This window comes from Microtus oregoni, unplaced genomic scaffold, assembly GCF_018167655.1.
Source record: "Microtus oregoni isolate MIOR12 unplaced genomic scaffold, Mior012 000037F_ref0000500, whole genome shotgun sequence".
Classification (NCBI taxonomy): Eukaryota; Metazoa; Chordata; class Mammalia; order Rodentia; family Cricetidae; genus Microtus; species Microtus oregoni.
In genome coordinates this window covers 23,236,594-23,254,738 of record NW_024543096.1, presented here as the reverse complement: position 1 = coordinate 23,254,738, position 18,145 = coordinate 23,236,594, and the positions used below count along the sequence as shown (strand labels likewise).

At 44.2% G+C, this 18,145-nt stretch overlaps 1 protein-coding gene across 1 annotated transcript in view; it reads right to left on the bottom strand.

The window, feature by feature from the left end:
- Positions 1 to 18,145, bottom strand: part of Myo3b (myosin IIIB) — a 288,989-nt gene that overhangs the window by 172,808 nt on the left and 98,036 nt on the right. The window contains exon 8 of the mRNA XM_041631591.1: positions 5,255 to 5,410. Within this exon, the coding sequence (XP_041487525.1) occupies positions 5,255 to 5,410 (156 nt within the window). The remainder of the gene's footprint in view (positions 1 to 5,254; positions 5,411 to 18,145) is intronic.

The window sequence follows — 18,145 nt, the reverse complement described above, 5'->3', positions numbered from 1 at the left end:
TCCATCACATTCCAGAGAGAGGTTTTCTCTCCCAGTGACTCTTGTGAAGTGGTAAGGCTTACGTTTGTGAGTCTACTGCTCTGATCTAATGTGGAGAGGCCATAGTGATAAATTCATGGGTTTGCAAAGTGGATTTGGGAAAGACGACATTTTGAAGGTTGGGGAAATAGGGACTGGTGTCACCGAAAAATTAAATGGTTTAAAAGCATCCCTGACGAATTAAGAGACACAGGGGCCTTAAATTGTTGTCTATAGATGCTGAGAAATTCTTACCTCCTTTGAGAGAGTATACATCATATATTCTTAACTGTTGTGCCTAAATTAGATATATGTAGGGGAAGGGGAAAGGTTTGGTCCTTTAGTTAATGAGTGTCCATCATATGGAATGTGTTATCTCTGGTTCCTGATTGCTTAGGGTCTCTGGAATGGGGAAGGGGGAATACAGGTTATCAGGCAGCCTCTCTGTAAAGTGCCTCCCATTTCCATGTAGCAGTGGGATTTATAGAGTCAGCTAGGAGAGAATGAGGCTGCTGCTGCTGCTGAGTATAAGCTGTGTCAGCCCTAAGCCAAACTTAGCTCCATTTGATCACTGTGCCAGGGACAGTGATCCTTCTGCACCCCTCTGCCGTGCCAACTTTGGTCTCCCTAACCTACCTCCCTGTGTAGTATCCATACTCCTCCTCCTTAGCACCTGACTCCTTTTGCTGTCTGCTTCTTCTGTTATCGCTTGTACCTGATGGTCCTCCATGGGCCAACACTTTAGAAGTGTGTATTTCTCTCACACTGAAGTTTTCCATGCCTAAGGTGAACAAAGGCTGGAAAGGCAGAAGGGAGCAGGATACACAATCCCCCCGCCCTCACAGTGAGAGACAGAAGGTAACGCTGGGCAATAACACTGTGGATAAGTAGTTATCTCTGTTATGATGAACAGACAGGATCGACATTCAAGAGTATAGGAGCAAGGCTAGGCATCATGCAGCATTGGTCACAATGCAGCAGAAAGTGCACCATGCATGGAGAAGGGCCTGAGTTGTGAGGCCATCTTAGCTCTTGTGGGTCTAAACAGTACCTCTTCTGCATGCAGCAGCTTTATGGGAATCCAGCGCTTGATGGGATCCTCTGCACATAAACCAAAATCCCTATCTAAATTTAGCTATAGAGACCGCTATGTAGAAGTAGTGTGATAGTATTGAGATTGGTCAGTATGTGTCTCCAGTCTTGCCGCCACCCCATTCTACTGTCTGCTATCAGAACAATCTAGAACACATACCTGCCTGGAACTCTTCAGCAGCCCTCTCTATCTAAGGCACAAGTCTGAGGTGCTCGGGTCTATGGACCTGATCTCCCCTTACTTCCTCCCTGCCTCCTGACCCACACAAAGCTCCAAGGCTGCCAGATGATTCACAGGATTCCCCCTTCTCCAGCCCAGGTCCCCGCTCCCTCTCTCGGTAGCTTCCTTCCTGTCCATCTGCTATTTGATCTTCAGAATCCTGTTCAAGGTCCATCACCCTGCCAGTTATGATTTCTGAACAAAGAGAAGAACCAAGCACAATGGAGCTGAGATGATAAGCCCCCACTCTTTTTCTGCAATGATGGTCCTGTAGCAGGTAGGGACATGGGAAACCATTGGCTCTGCCAGAGTTACACCCAAGCTCAGCCACTTCCTGGAGAAGTCCCTTGATTTTTCTCTTTAGTGTCTTCCCCAGACATCCCAAGCCCAGGCTAACTTAGGTACCCTTTCCCAGGGATATGGTGGGGGAGCGCAGGCTTTCCTTATCCCAATACTTCTGCTCTTATCTGAGTGGTCCTCAGCCTTCCGAATGCTGCAATCCTTTAGTGCGGTTCTTCATGGTGTGGTGACCCCAACCATAAAATTGCTTTTGCTACTATTTCATAAATGTAATTTTGCTACCGTTATGAATTGTAATGTAAGTATTTTTGGAGATAGAGGTTTGCCAAAGGGGTCACAGCCCACAGATTGAGAACCACTGTTTTCTCTGATTCCTGTCCGCGTGGCACAAAGGCTATTAGCACTTTATCAGGAACCAGATCTGGTTTGCCTTTGGAGTTCCTCTGCACTTTATCAGGAACCAGATCGGGTTTGCCTTTGGAGTTCCTCTGCTCAGCTTGGGGCCTGACACCTACACATGTAAATGTCTCTACCAAGAATAAATGAATAAATTTGATTTGGGGTAAGAGATAGAAATCAATATTTTTAACCTTTAGTGCTTCCTTACTATTTATTTCCATGATCTTCTTTGATAAGGTAAAGAGATAGATTTTCACAGCTGAAGGGCAAGAGAAAGGTAATTCTTGGCTTTATGTCAAGTGGACACAGGCTAGAGTCATCCGAGAATGAGAAAATGCCTCCATAGGATTGGACTGTAGGCAAGTCTTGAGGGTGTTTTCTTAATTAGTGACTGATGTGGGGGGGGGGGGGCATCCAGCTCAGTGAATGGTGCCATCCCTGAGCTGGAGGTTTGAGGAAGCAGGCTGAGCAAGTCACAAGGACCAATCCAGTAAGCAGCACCCCTCCATGGCCTCTGCATCAGTTCCAGCCCCCAGGTTCCTGCCCTGTTTGAGTTCCTGTCCTCAGTGCCTCTGATGACGAACAGTGACAATGAGGAGTAAGTAAAATAAACCCTTTCCTCCCCCAAGTTGACTTGGGTAGTAGAGTTTCATCAGAACAATAAAAATCCAAAGACTGTAGTATTGTAAAGAAATGAAGGACTCCAAAGAGACTATGCACAGATATTTCGTCTATGCCAACATTTATTGGCAGTTGACACTGTAGTTAGAGCCATCCTAACCTTTTGTGTGCAGATTCAACCCACCCTCAAAATAATCCCCGTTCTATAGAAGAAACTTCTGAAGAAGAAAAAGTTAAAGAACTTTTCCAGCAAGTGGCTGAGCTAACAGCTCAAATCTGACAGAGCTGATGGTTTTAATCATCAAATCGCCCTGCCTGCTGTGTGAGCATCCTTGCAGAGAAATGAGGGGGGCCATTTTCTCAATCATCTGTGCTCTCACCTCTGTTAGTCTTTCTTTTCTCCACCTTTACTGGAAACTCACAGCTGTAGATAGATTGGCTCACCAGTAGCAAATGACAGCGGAGAGCCTTTCCTGATGGGTTCAGAAAACATCTATATAGCCAACACCTTGCCAGTTGCTAAGCCGGGGTCATGGCAGAGTAAGTGTTGATTCCACTGTGGTCCCTTTGGAATTCGTTTCCCTACCCCTTAAGGAAAAGGCTGGTGCAACATTTTGTACATGTCTGTGAGGTTGTATTTTTTCAAATGACTGTTCAGAGGGGCACAAACTATGGGGGAATGAAACTGGAGATTACAAGGACTCTGTGGGGGAAAAAAAACTTTGCCACTCACCAGATGGTTGACATCAAAAGACTTGGCAAAAAGAAAGAGAACTTAGAGCAATGGCCTGGGTATACATTGAACCACTGTTTTCTAAGGGGAAAAGTGTTTAAAAGGAGAATGTAGAACTGGACAGGCAGACTTGGGCAGTAGTACTGTGCTTGGTAAGTCTAGAAGCCGTCTTAGAAGCCATTGGATAAGGGACCTTTGATCAAACCAAATGAGAAGCTGGGTCGAACCTCAACAATTGAGGGTTTCATTAGGCTTGGTCCACGGGTATTTGTATTTTGTCTTCATTTTGGTGGTGTGTGTGACTGTGTGGAGGAAGCTCATGTTCAGAGCTAGAGGAAAGGGGGCTTTTGATTCCCCTGGCCGTAAGCATGAGTTCCTACCATCTCAAAAGGAACGGAGTCACAGGAATGTCTGCGTCTCTCTGCCCTGTCCCTAGCCACAGACACAGAAGTGGCCCTGGAATAATAGGAAAATATTTGCTTTGCATTATCCTAAGAGCAAACCTGTGACAATGGAGAAAATCAGCACAACACAGTCACCTTGAAATACCATCTCTGGCAAACCTGGATTTTGCTTTTGGTTTGTAAACAGCCTTCTGCAGAATGCAGGGCTATCTCTAGAACTGACTTCGCTGTTTGATTGTCTTCACATCTGGCACTTTGAGTGTTCTTTTAATAATATTGGACTGGTGCTTATCTGCATTCTGACCAGATATAAAAACCAAGTAATTGCTGGGCAGAGGAGGCTTGTTTGCAATTAATTTTTTTTTTCTTAAAGAGAAACTCTGCCACCCTCTGGACAGAAATCAAAGATCTGCTTCTTAGAGATATATACAGAATAGTTTTAAAGACTTCCTCCCATTCCCTAAAAATAGACATTAAATAAGATCTGCCCTTTAAAAATCTGAGGGAAGGGGTGGGATAGAGCCATGTAGAAGAAGTCCTGGTTGCTTTAGATAGTATAGACAAAATACATGAAGAAGAAAACCAGAATGTCCCTACAGATTTTTTAAAAAACTAAAGAGAGAACGGGCTCAGAGCCCATCCAAGAAAAGGTCTCTGGCCTTTAACCCACACTCTTTCCATGGCCTGTTTGTAGAGTCCACTTCTGCTCCCTGCTCCCCAATAGCCAGGTCAAGACTTCTTAACATATTTTAGCCAAGGCTGCTTTACAGCTACAATTATACTAAATGTAACTAAATGTAACGGTTACAGTTATAATAAATGTAACTAAATGCAACAGTTACAGCTATACTAATTGTAACAGTTATACTAAATGTAGCTAAATGTAACCAGTACAGCTATACTAAATGTAACAGTTACAGTTATACTAAATGTAGCTAAATGTAACCAGTACAGCTATACTAAATGTAACTGTTACAGTTATACTAAATGTAACTAAATGTAACCATTACAGCTATACTAAATGTAACTGTTACAGTTATACTAAATGTAACTAAATGTAACCATTACAGCTATACTAAATGTAACAGTTACAGTTATACTAAATGTAACAGTTACAGTTATACTAAATGTAACAATCAGTTACACTAAATGTAACAGTTACATTTATACTAAATTAACATTTACATTTATATTAAAGGTAACTACATTTTTAATGAATGCTAACTGACATGAGGACAATGAGATCTTAACTATTTGGCAAATTAGTCACAAGAATTCAGATAGGCAGTTTTTGAATCCTGCCTATTCATCCACAGGACATGCTTAACGATACACAAATGAAACTCTGAGAAAACCCGAAGATATGGTTGTTACCAATCAAGATGTAGAGCAAAGCAAAGCACAGCCATGCCCTCCTCCCAAATACCCAAAGGAGGACATCAGAGCAATGAATGCACAGAACCATACCTGGTTTTAGCAACAGGGTTCAGACGTTTCTGGTCTCGGAGCACATTGGCCAGCTGTTTTTGCAGAAACAAAACCTTGCCTTGAGTTCCTTTAATGAACGGGTGGTCCAGGAGATGGGTGACCGAAGGCCTCTTTTCAAAATCCTTAATAAGACACCTGTTTGTAAAAAATCAACGGATAATTCAAAAGCAAAACATTCTCTTTCCCTGGGGATACAAGAGAGAGGAATCCTGGTGGCACACTCAATCACTAGCCCCAAACAGCTCTTTCCTCTGAAAAATGTGCCAGAAAGTGGAAAAATTCTATTGATTTGATTAGCTAAAAAGATCAGAAACCTACTTTAGATTGGCATAAGTAAATATTAAACGCTCAATAAATTTTACCCTCGATTTATTGTCAAGTATTTAAAACATTGGAAAAACAGAATGCTTAGAAAAATGTCCGTCTGATTTTTCATTACAGAAAAACATTTTCAAGAGAAGGAAGTTTATCTTGGGGGCATATAGGATTAAGATCTATCACCGCAACTACTCTCATTGAGATGTTCTTATTTGGTGGTGTGCAGGGCTTGGGGTGGTTGTTTAGGAGTTTGTAAGGGAAGAAATGAACCTGCAAGGAAGAGAAAAGCCCAGTCATTGATTTCTAATGTTTTCTGAGAGAACAGAGAAGTCCCAAAACAGGAAGTGACTAGCACACAATTCTGAAGAATTTTGATGGAATTCTGCAAAATGGGAACAAAAAGTCTACTCGAAATGGTAAAAGCTCAGGTTCCATTTAAATCCCTCTGCACTAGATTGCTTAGAACCACACACCTAAGAATGGTTTTCTCTTTTGGATTCAATGACCTATCTAAAGAAAACAATGATTCGATACCTGTGGCTGCTCGCTCTGTGCTAACATGGTCTTGACACACGGAAATCGCTAGTGAAGCGGAACCTGATGAACACCACTCCAGTTACCCTCGTCCTTCTATTCTGAGTAGCTGCCCTGAGTCAGAGGAGGAAATTTCAGCATCCTTCAGTTTCAAGCTAGCACTGGAGACTCGGTATAAATACAGAATGCCCTTCTGCCCACTCAGTGTCAGCGACAGCTGAGCTTTTTCCCACAGAGGCATGCCAGCAGCAGCAGCCCGAGCACCCTGACAGTCAGAAGCAGTCAGGACCTTCTGAGCATCTTGGACAGAGCATTTAAGCTGCATCCTTCATGGCAATCCCCAGTTGTCAGGTTTACACAGAGCTTCAAGCTTTGCAGTTTTCACTTCAAAACACTTTCCCATTCCTCCTCACCTTCTAGTCCCAAGGACTCGGGGACTTTCCTGGGTCAGCTTGTTTGAGGATGGCAGGGGGCTGCTAAAAGCGGGGCTTGCAGCTAGAAAAGCCAACCGCACCCAGAGCATCTCCAAACGGATGCCCACAAGACTATAAATACACCTCCACCTCGCCACAGGGAGAAATCAATCATTTGACTTTTATTGGTCCAGGGTGGTTTGTATAGCCTATTATTTTTCCTAGCAACAATACAAAATCAGCACACATGTTTACAAAAGACAGCTCTTTTGTAATCCAGTCTTCCCTGGATTCCATGTATACTCATGTGTCTGTGTGATTGTCAAAGGGAAACACATTTGAGTTACTGTTTAGTAAGAAAAGGAGGAACTCAGGAGGGCTATCTGTTTGGCAATTCCTGTGATGTTCTTCCCTCCTGGCTTAAGTGTGAAATATAAAATCCCTAAAATAAAATAGGCATGTGCCTCCTGAGGGCTGATGAAGATAGGCCTAGATCCTCAGAATGCGGTAGGATGGAAATCCAGGATCCACCCAATGGCTCAACAGTCATTGCCCTGGCAAAGTACTCAAGTTCTGACTCCAGCACCTACATCGGGTTGTTTGCCACTGGCTATAACTCCAGCTCCTGGGGATCCAACACCCTCTTCTGGCCCCATCAGGCACTTCACATGGTCGTAAAACAAACAAAAAAATCACAAACACACAGACACAAATATATAACTCCTTTGAGGAAGTAAAGGAAAGGTAAAATAGAGACGCCTTCCTTGCCAGGTAACTGTTGCCAGTGCTTCACACATAGAGACCCATGGCCAAAGCCAAACATGGACTAAGTGACAACATAAAATAGTTTACGGCACATGAAATGGGCAGTGAGCATCATGTATCTCCACCTTCCTCCCGGGACAGATGTTCAAAGGAGGCCTTTGGGAGAGGCATGCCTGCAGACAGAGTCTTTGGATAGCCTTAGAGAACCTGTCTCTAGCTGTTGATGGTAGGACATCTATGTCATACCATGTTAGCATCTACCTGCAAAGCAGGGCTTCCAACAAGTGATAAGATCATCCACTGTCCTGGAGAAGCTTTGCTTTAGATCACAGAATGGGTATGAGGAAGGCATGGAGACTGAAGGGAGGAAGCCAGGTGAGGAGCCAACAACCCAGGAATCTAAGGGACGGTGGGCACAGCACCCTGGGAAATGGTGAGTCTGTCTTCTCAGTAAGACTGGAGTGGGTGGAACGCCACACCACGGAAGCAACAGAAGAGACACTGAGTGTGCTTGGGAGGAATGTTAAACAGCACAGTGACGCATCCCGTGCACGGGAAGGGTTTTTAGGAGAAGGACAAGAAGACCTTGAGAGCACAGCCTTCATTTGCAAACAGCCCTGCGTACCTTGTTCTCACAGAGGCAAACCCCAAATCTGAAAGGGAGCTGTTATTATATCGACAGACAAAGGCAAAGGCTCTGTCTGCTAGATAACAAGACCTCATCTCATTCCATTTGCTCAGCAAACATTTATTAGGCTACACCAGAATTAAATGAAATGAACTAGTGCATGAACAATTATGATGTTTATTCTCAAGCACCTACAGTAGATTTAACTGGAAAGATGGAAAGACTAGAGAAACCTAGGAAACAGTAAAATCTGGTGTTTGCTTACATATTTAGGAAGAAAACAAATAACAGAGAAACACTAGGCAAGACAGTGCATGCCTGTCGTCTTGGCACTTGGGAGGAGACGGAAAGGCATTAGAAGTAAAAGGTCATTTTCAGAATGTTAGTAACTTCCAGGTCAGCCTGGATCACATGAGATCCTGTCACAAAAAAGACCAAAACAAACAAAAACAGAAATACAGGGTTTCAGAGCCATAAGGATCAAGATTTTCTATTTGCATGTGTGTGTGGGAGGGGAGGTTGTATGTACATATTCCTCTGTGTATGTGTGTGTGTGTGTTCATGTGTGCACATGGGTGTATGTGTGTGTGTGTGCATGTGTTTGGAAACCAAAGGTCAACCTTAGGTGCCTTCCACACTTGTTCTCCATCTTATTTTTTGAGACAGCTCTCTCAGTGAACCTGGAACTCACTGACTGGGTAGACAAGCTGGCCAATGAGAGCTAGGTATTCACCTTCTCAGCTGACCACTACTCCAACCCTGGATGTTAGCCGTGTGCCCATATTTATGTGGGTGCTGGGGATTCAAACTTGGGTCCTCGTGTCTTTTGAGGCAGGAAATTTACCAAATGAACCATCTCCTCAAGCCCCAATTTTCTTTTCTTTGAGTTTGCTTGCTTGTTTTTAAATCAGAGTTCTTTATGCAACCCAAGATGACCTTAAAGCTCTCAATCCCCCAGCCTCAGCTTCCAGACAACAAAGACTTCCAGACTACAGGCATGCACCATGACACCTGGCTGAGATTTTCTATTCTAATCTCACTTTAGAATGTGAAGAGCCTAAGGTCATCCTGTTAGTGATGAGGCCCTGAGCCAACTCCCATAGGAGAACCCTTTTTCCTCTATGGTGTTAAAAATGGCAAGCTACGATGTGCCAACCACTGCAGTTGGGAGGGGTGTATTGTGAGAGATCTCTCTTTATGGGAGAATTCCTGGAGCTGGCAAGACCTGAGCAAGGCTTGAGGGAACGAGAATGAATTAGACGATGGGGAAAAGGCAGAAGGAATTTCTAGGTGGAGAAACGCCAGTCAGCACAACACACAGCACTAGCTAAGGGGTGTGGGCAGTGACTAAGAAATCATCAGAACGTGCACCTTCACTTTCCAAGATGCCACTTTTCACCACCTTAGGGCAATGATTGTCTTTTGTCCCTTCACCAACTCTACGGAATAATCATTATTGCATAAGACTTTGAAGAGTGATGTCTTACTCTTCTTGCTCAAGATTTTCAGCCCATCATTTCCAAGCAGAAGGTTAGTGGATGAAGACAAAACTGACTATCAAAATGGGTAGGAACCCCAGAGAGTTTCTGTGACCTTTTCACAAGACGGAGTGATATGGGAAGTTCTTCTGTATATGTGTTAATTTATTGGTTAATGAATAAAGAAGCTACTTTGGCCTGTGATAGGGCAGAATAGAGTTAGATAGGAAAACTAAAGTGAATGCTGGGAAAAAGTAGGTGGAGTCTGTGGGAAGCCGTGTAGCCGCTGCAAGAGACAGTGCTGGACGCTGGACAGAACCTTACCAGTAGGCCACAATCACGTGGCGAGACACAGATTAATAGAAATGGGTTGATTTAATATATAAGAGCTAGCTAGAAAGATGCCTAAGCTATTGGCCAAGCAGTGATTTAATTAACACAGTTTCTGTGTGGTTATTTCGGGTCATGGCAGCTGGGAAACGAATGAGTGGCCTCTGCCAACAAGGGAGGTTTCTCTCAGACTTAGAGGGCAAACAGGAAAAACTAAGAAACTGAAAGGTATTTGTTCATTTCAAGAGTATTTGTTAAGTTAAAGATTGCAATGTCTCATTGCAGAATATATTCCCTATGCAGGGCCTAAGCAGGGTTTACAAAGGGATGTGTAATGCATGGATCTCTGACATGGGACATGGGAACTGTCAGTGCAAGCTAAGTTAAAGTGCTAGCCATGTAAGTATTCAATCAAAGAGAGACAGAGACAGAGACAGACAGAGATGGGGAAGAGATTTAAAGAAGAAACGAAATAGTTTCCTGGTAACCAAGTAAGTTTGGGGTTTCATAAGGTGTTTGACTATACTAAACGTTTTGGGGTGGTTTTTTTTGAGCATTGGAATTTTTAAAATTTATTTTGTTTGAATCAATGTTTCCAAGCTTACTTGGCCATAGACATTTTTTTAAATTTATTTTTATTTTATGCTAATTGATGTTTTGCTTCCATATATATGTGTAAGGGTGTCAGAAGCTCTGGAACTGGAGTTATAGACAGTTGTGAGATGCCATGTGGGTGCTGGGAATTGAACCAGGGTCCTCTGGAAGAGCAGTCAGTGCTCTTAACCACTGAGCCATCTCTCCAGCCCTCATAGATATGTTTTCTTTTTCTCTTTCCCATTTTCCTGCTGTTAGTGGACAATATATATCACAGATTCCGTCTTGGAAGTTCTGTCGTAACTTAGATTAGAGCTATATCTTTAGGATGAGGGCCAGAGATGAGTTCCCCCTTAGAGATCAAGGCAAGATCTACTAGTCCCTAATGGTCACTGTACCTGGGGTAGCCATGAGCTACTATTTCCTAGAGGGAAGAGTCTCAAACTAGGGATATGCTGGGCCCTAGTCAGTTCTTCTCAGAGTCTTTCACTTAAGGAAAAATAAAATTGAACAGGAACTGACTTCAGAGAAACTAAATCCTAGATAAAATCTTTCATAAATGTGTTCTTTTAGTCTATTTTTTCTTTCTTTTTTAAAAATTATATTTAGATGTGTGAGATGAGGGCACTCAAAGTAAAGTGCAATAAAATCATATTTATATTCTGAACAGTAAGAGGTTTACAAGGCCACAGTTGACAGTTTGAATATGATAGAAAAACCCGCCAGAAGGAAATGGAGCAAGCTGCAGCCTTGAAGGAAATCCATTCAGTACCTGATGTGAAATTCTAGTACTTTCCATCATGTTTTCTTGGCTGAAGATTAATTCTCAGAATGCATTTGTGTTCCCACATTAAACACGGGTTGTTGCTGCCCTGGAGATGCAGCTGCCTTGTCCCTGTAACCTGACATTTCATGACTGAAACCCCAGATGCCTGTACAGGGAAGCGATTTACCAAGAATCAAGAGTCACCCATAAATAAACACACTTGATATAGAGCAGCTGAAAAAGCAAAACTAAAAATATTGATGAGCTTGGAAAAAAAAGAAAAAGAAAAAACCAGGAGGAGGGCAATCTGCCCCCCCCCCACTGGGGTCGTGCTAACACAAAACCCATGGTTTCCATCTCCACTCGTTCCTTTGTCCATATTTTGTCTTTCATCCTGTCTGCTGCCGTCTTAAGGCTTGCTACTTAGATGAAGTGTCCCCGTTGGTACAGGACACCCAAACACTGTTCATCTGAGCAGACATTTCTTGGGCCCATGACTCACTTTGCTGCCACGCGGTTCCTATCATCGCCACACAGAAGCCTGACTGGCAAGAGGAGAGAAACCCTCCTGAGGATGTGGTAATTATAGGCTGAGCGGAACTGCCCACGGTGCTCTGTCTTGGAAGAAAATTTCCATTCTGAAGAACAAGACTGACAGGCATAGGAATTTCCCCGAAGGGACTAATGTCTTAAAGAGGTGAGGGTGGTGATATTGTTTATATGATTTTAGTGAACCACCCCCTCTCCGTGTGCTCTCATCTCAAAGGAAAGAAAAACAGGACTTGTCCTGTAGCCAAATACAAGTGACCATGGTCCAGAACACAGGTTCAGGTTTCTCTAAATACCGTGTTCCGATGTGGTAATAGTTTCAGCAAGCTTTATAATGAGACAAGGAAAATCACAAATAAAGATGCTTTTCAAATATCTTCCAGGAGGTGTCATGTAGGTGAGTCACAGCGACATGGTGGTCATACTCCTCTGGCCTCAGATGCTGCCCAGGGACATTAGCTTGGGGTTGAGAGGACCTAGTGGTTCATTAAGTTAATGCATCCCAAAAGGTTTCACCGATGGCCACAAGGATGTTAGGTCACACTCAGACACGCTCAGAGGGAGACGGCAGCTCTTAAAGGACCCAAGATAGCCGGGCGGTGGTGGCACACGCCTTTGATCCCAGCTCTCTGGAGGCAGAGAGAGGTGAATCTCTGAGTTCAAGGCCAGCTTGATCTACAGACTGAGTTGCAGGACAGCCAGATAAAATAATTTAATTTGTACCTGGGTCCTAGACCTGCAACATCCCAAACTTTCCACACTGACTGATGTTCTTATCAGCCAATCAGCCTTTCCAGTCCCAGCCTCTTGGGAACATTTGTCCACATAAACACAGAACTTCCTAAATAGTCTGTTGAAGCATTTAAATGATACATTCAATGACAAAACCCATTATTCTCCCAAGCATGGGGTATTTTTAAAAACATTGGGGCAATGATATGCATTAAGTCAGGTGTTGAGGACAAATCTAACCCTCCTGGAGCTATGCAGTGATATATGAGTTTTACTTAGAGTCAATGAGCTCCTGTTTTTTATTTATATACTGGACACAGGATTGTTGTGGAGGATAAATAAGGTAATGGTTATACATTGCTCACTATACAGTAACCACTCAATAAATGCTGGTTCTGTAGTCAGCCGCTGGACTAAGTGATTGGCAGAAGAAGGTAGTTACGGCACACCCGACAAGCAGGAGTTATTCATATAGGTCTTAGTCTATAGTCCAACCTGTACTGCCATGACAATATTTAGAGTAAGCAGATGAAAACAAAAAGAACTTTATCTTCTCACAGTCCTAAAGACTGTCAAATCCAAGATCAAAACATGAACAAGAAGGTTCATGTCTGTGATGAAGAAGGTCGAAGAATGTTCTCTGCTTCCAATATGGTTTCCCCAAAGGAAGGATGCCTCAGGCTCACATAGCAGAAGGCAATTCACTCATGGGGAAGGACCCCTCGTGACCTGATGCCCCTACCATCTGACCGCGTTCTCAGTACCTGCGTTTTGGAGGAAGCCATTGGACCATAACACCAGTTTGTCTTTAGTGTTAGGGTCTGCTGTCTCCCAACTAATCACCCCCCTAACTAAATCGGTCCAGGGTTATACAAACCTGTCTTGAGTTCAGTCAGATGGGTAATTAATTTGTTGCTTTCCATGTGACTCCCATTCTTGAGGACAAAATTTCTGTTTGACTACTAGTAGATGTCCTTAAGCAGAATTTGTGATATTTGGGGGAGAGGAGACATTTTGGGTCTGACAATTCAGCAAAAAGAAAAATCCTTGATGTTTTCAAGTTCAAGTGTTTGGGGACTCTTGCTTTTGAATGTCTGGGTCATTTCTTTGATTTAAAAATCAATTTCTATTTTGACAAACAGTCATGGTCGGCTTCTTAGCACAGACGTCAGTGCCTGGGGATATCTGAATTGTATTCTTTCCCTTGATCCCGCTTGCCACCCTGCCCTGACTTTAATCCATAATTCTCATTTGTATGCATTTTACCTCTGAGGGCAGGGAACGGATAATACTTAGGCAATCGCTTAAATAACCGAACAACCAGCTCCCCGGGGAAAGGCAAGCGCTTGCCTAGGACTACCCAGGACTGGGGCAGGGGTTTCCAAAAGAAACATATGTATCTGGAGTAACACCACCTCACACACATGAAATAGCCAAAGGGCTAGGTGAAACTGACACCATGTTCCTTCATAAACATGTGTTAGGCGGGGGCATGAAAAGCATTTCAAGTGCTTGAGGGCAGAGGTGCCTAGGGTCAGACATTTGCTTTCGTAGAATTTGGAAACAAATGGCAGAATATATGGATCAGAAATTGTAATTCAAGACTGAAGAGTCCAGGGCCTGCCATAACCCCGACTCTAGCAGTGAGGACAAGTGTTTGACATGAGAGGTGACATTTTTTTTTTAATTGATTTTTTTGACACAGGGTTTCTCTGTAGCTTTGAAGCCTTCCTGGAACTGGCTCTATAGACCAGGCTGGCCTCAAACTAACAGAGATCCGCCTGCCTCTGCCTCCCGACTGCTGGGATTAAAGGCGTGAGTCACCACAGCCCAGCTTCGGAATGTTGACATTCTTAAAGGACGGGATGGACACTGAGAGGAAGTGCAGGGAGAGACAGATGAAGGGCTCAAGAGTCCCCTGTGGGGGCCCATGGATGTCTTCGCTTTAGGAGACAAACTGACCACGTGGTAGAGAGTTAGTTGGTGGAGAGAATGGGGATCCTTTCAGGAAGGACACGGTTTGAACAAAACGCCAGTCTTTGTTGGAAAGCAGTCCCTTCACTCTGCCTTCTCCCTAGCAGGGCACACGACTGATTTTTTTTTTAATACTTTATCTTGTTCCAGAAATAATGTAAGGACAAAATATGTGCTTAAATATACAAAGATATGTTCAATAAGGCAACATAAAAATAATATAAGCCAAGGGGAAAATGATAAAGCAATGGAAAAATTCAGTCAGGAAAATAGGGACAAAAATACCAAATAAATCACTTTATTGAGGGTGGGCACAAATTTGGCTCCCAGCACCCTAGGAGACAATGTGGAAGGGGAAACCTTCGTTCTATGTGTCTCAGCCTCTGTGACTTGTGAGCAGCCCAGCTCCTCCTATGACTACACTGAGAGATGAACATTGGTAGCGAGATTGAGGAAAATATATTTCGATTTTCCACAGAGATGTTTAATTATGAGCCTGCAGTGTGCTGAGAACCACAGCTCTGTGATGAACATGGCCACATAATCCATAAGGCTGTTTCTTACAACACTCTCCAATCCTGGGGCATGCTTGGAACCGTGGATGGCCAAGACAGAGCTCCCTGTCTTAATCTGGGGATAACTCTGCCAGAGAGTTGGTGGGCCTCTCCAGGCTTGGGTCCCCATGTTCCCAAGCTGTAGAGGTCAATGCTCAGCCGCCAGCACTGATGGAGTCATGGCAAGGCTGGTGCCAACACTTGTCCTGATCATTGCAAAGGGCGAAAGGAAGATTCTAGGAAGAGTTTAGCCCATGGGTAGAAAGCGGCTCAAAGAAAGAAATGACTAAAACCAAGGAGAGAGCTGGGGCAGAGGAGTGGGGGTAGAGCATGACACCACACTGCAAAAGTGGTCTGACAAATGTAGCCCGCATGGGCTCCGGCTGCCAGGGGCTCCGGCCACCAGTGGGGGGTGGGGGGGCTCCGGCCGCCGGGGGCTCCAGCCGGTATCCCAGAACGTAATGCATGGTGGGGGCGGGGAGCTTGGTAAAGAGCTGTGAGGGCCCACAGCTGCAGCGGTCGTGGCGCTACCGACACCCACACTCCGCGCTCCTCTTTTGATGCATGCTCTTTTGGTGACGATGGACTAAACACTTCTCTGGCCGATTGCCAATTCCATGGCTCTATGGATGGTAGAAGCGTAAAACTGGGGGAAATGAAGCAGCCTGGTTTCCATAACAGCCTCACTGCTACTGAAAAGCCGGGGCAGTGCGGCGGGAGAGGGGGGTGTCAGATAATAGGTAGTTGTCAATGTTTTAGGCAAATCAGCATTTTGCGCAGCTATTGGCTGCCTTCCTTAGTGGTCCTGAGGCCGCAGACCACCACCGCCGAGCCTGTCACCTGCTAGCCCTTCTGCCCAACTTCCGAGCCAAAACTTTTCAAAGGACAATGCATTATAGGACAACACCCCCCCCCCCCCCTTCCCCAGTGATTCCTGTTGCTGATCTCTGGGAAAATGGTTCTTCCTCTGGACGCTGCCACCCAGAGCAGCCAGGAAGCACTTCCGTGTACTCTTGCAACATAAAGAAGTAACCCCCACTCGCTGGGTTGTCAATCCAGTGCCCTGTGTGAGCATCACATTTGTGCAAGAGAAAATAATTTTTTTTTTCCTTTTTTTAGGCAAGGGTCTGAATAAAGACACCATACTGGCTGCCGGGGGAGTCTGGGGAGTCCTTAGCCCTCCTCCATTAGCAGAACAGCTCCATCCATTACTTCAAAGCCTCATCAGAAACCCTAATCCTTTCTGAAAGGGACTCTCTGGCAGCCAAGCCCTTAATTTGCTGAATAATAGACCCACTGATTAACCCTCACAAGGCAAATCGCAGATACTGCAGGCAAGGAGTGTTCCCAGGGGGGGCTGAGAGAACCAAGGGGCTGCTGGAATCGGTTTTTTTCCCCCATCCCCCCTGTTAGGGAACTAACCCTGCTTTGGGTTGCTTGCTCAGTGAGCTTTCTGGCCTTCTTTCTCATTTGCCCAATTTTTGGTCCCTATCGAGCCTATCAATTCCCTTTACCGGTGCTGAAGTTATGTTCTGAGTTTTAAGCCATGTGTCTTGATGCCAAGTATAAATAGGCAATAAGGAATAACTATGTCACAAACTGTGATTAGTGACCGTAGACATTATCTTTAGACCAACTACCTGAGCCCCTCTGCTCTAGGCAGACTGCAGTGTTGTGGGGGGGGGGGGGGGGGCAGAAATGAAATAGAATCTACCTAACTACAAGAACTGGAAGACTATTTCTGATTCATGGAGAGATGCCTAGTGTGGGCCCAGGCTGGCGGCTTTCTCCGTGGATGCCTGCAGACAGAGGTGGACAGCTATGCTCTGTGCTGCCGAGGACAGGTAGCAGGTGAGCTGGACCAATGGCTCCCCACTGGTGTACACCAATAAATCACAGGCGTGTTAGCCTTCCGCTAGTCCCATCAGATAATGAGATGAATGATGGGACGGATGACACAGTGGTCAATTATCACGTGGATGATATAAATTCTATTGTGGCAAGGACATTTATCTCTGTATCGATCTGGCTTTCCAAGCAAGGATCATAAATTACTCCCCTCCATAACTGTATGATAAATACTGTAATAACAGAATGCCTCCAACTCCCTCATTCCCAATAAATTCCCGTATGGTTTCCGTTAGAGGAGAAACATGCACAGGGCTTTTTTTTTTTTAATTTGTCTTACTAAAGGCTTCATTATTAAACTGCTTTTGGGTTCCCAACAAGCTTGAAAGGAAGACACTGAGATTTCCTCTTGCCCTTTGCGCCCATATCCTTACAGCCCCCATTGACACCATCCTGACAAGAGTGTACTTCATTACAATGATAAACCTCAGTGGAGACACCATAATTACCTAAAAGCCCATAGTTTGCCTTAGCGTTCATTCCTGGTGTCCTGCATTCTAGGGCTGGACAACTTTATAAGGACTCTTATTTCCTAGCATGGTGCCGAGGTAGAGTTTCAGGGGTCTTCTTGCTTTATAAGCAGTATATTAAGGAGACTTCAGACATTTCAGCAATTGCTTAAATTCTGATGTCCAGATTTTGGCATGTGAACATAGAACAACTTTGGGCATACCGCCAGAAAACTCTTCATTATAATTTGCTAAACTCTCTGCATTAAATTACAGTTACTTTGGCATCTAAGTCAAATGGCTTAAAGGAAGCCTGTAACACCTTCCTGGATTATTCATGCAAATTACTTCTTTGTGTCCAGGTGTCTTCACTCAGTCTCTAAATTTCCCAGCTCTGGGAAGCACTGCTCATGCTCCAAAGAGAATGGGGGAATGTTGAAATACGAGCGGCGGGCTGTGTCCCGCCACCCAGCTAGCTTTACCCGAAATAATTACACGGAAACTGTATTCTTTTAAACACTGCCTGACCCATTAGTTTCAGTTTCTTATTGGCTAGCTTTTACATATTGATCTAACCCATTTCTATTAATCTGTGTAGCCCACGAGCTGGCTTACCAGGAATGATCTTAACCTGCATCTCTCTGGAGTGGGAGAATCATGGCGACTCCCTGACTCAGCTTTTTTCTCCCAGCATTCCCTTCTGTTTACTCCGCCTACCTAAGGGTTGGCCTATCAAATGGGTCTAGGCAGTTTCTTTATTAATAAGAAATTACTCCCACATCAGGGGAAATACAAGCAGAACTGGTTAACGTGGTGCATATGCATAAACACACACACGCATGCAAACTCATGTATGTGCACACATGCACATGCATACA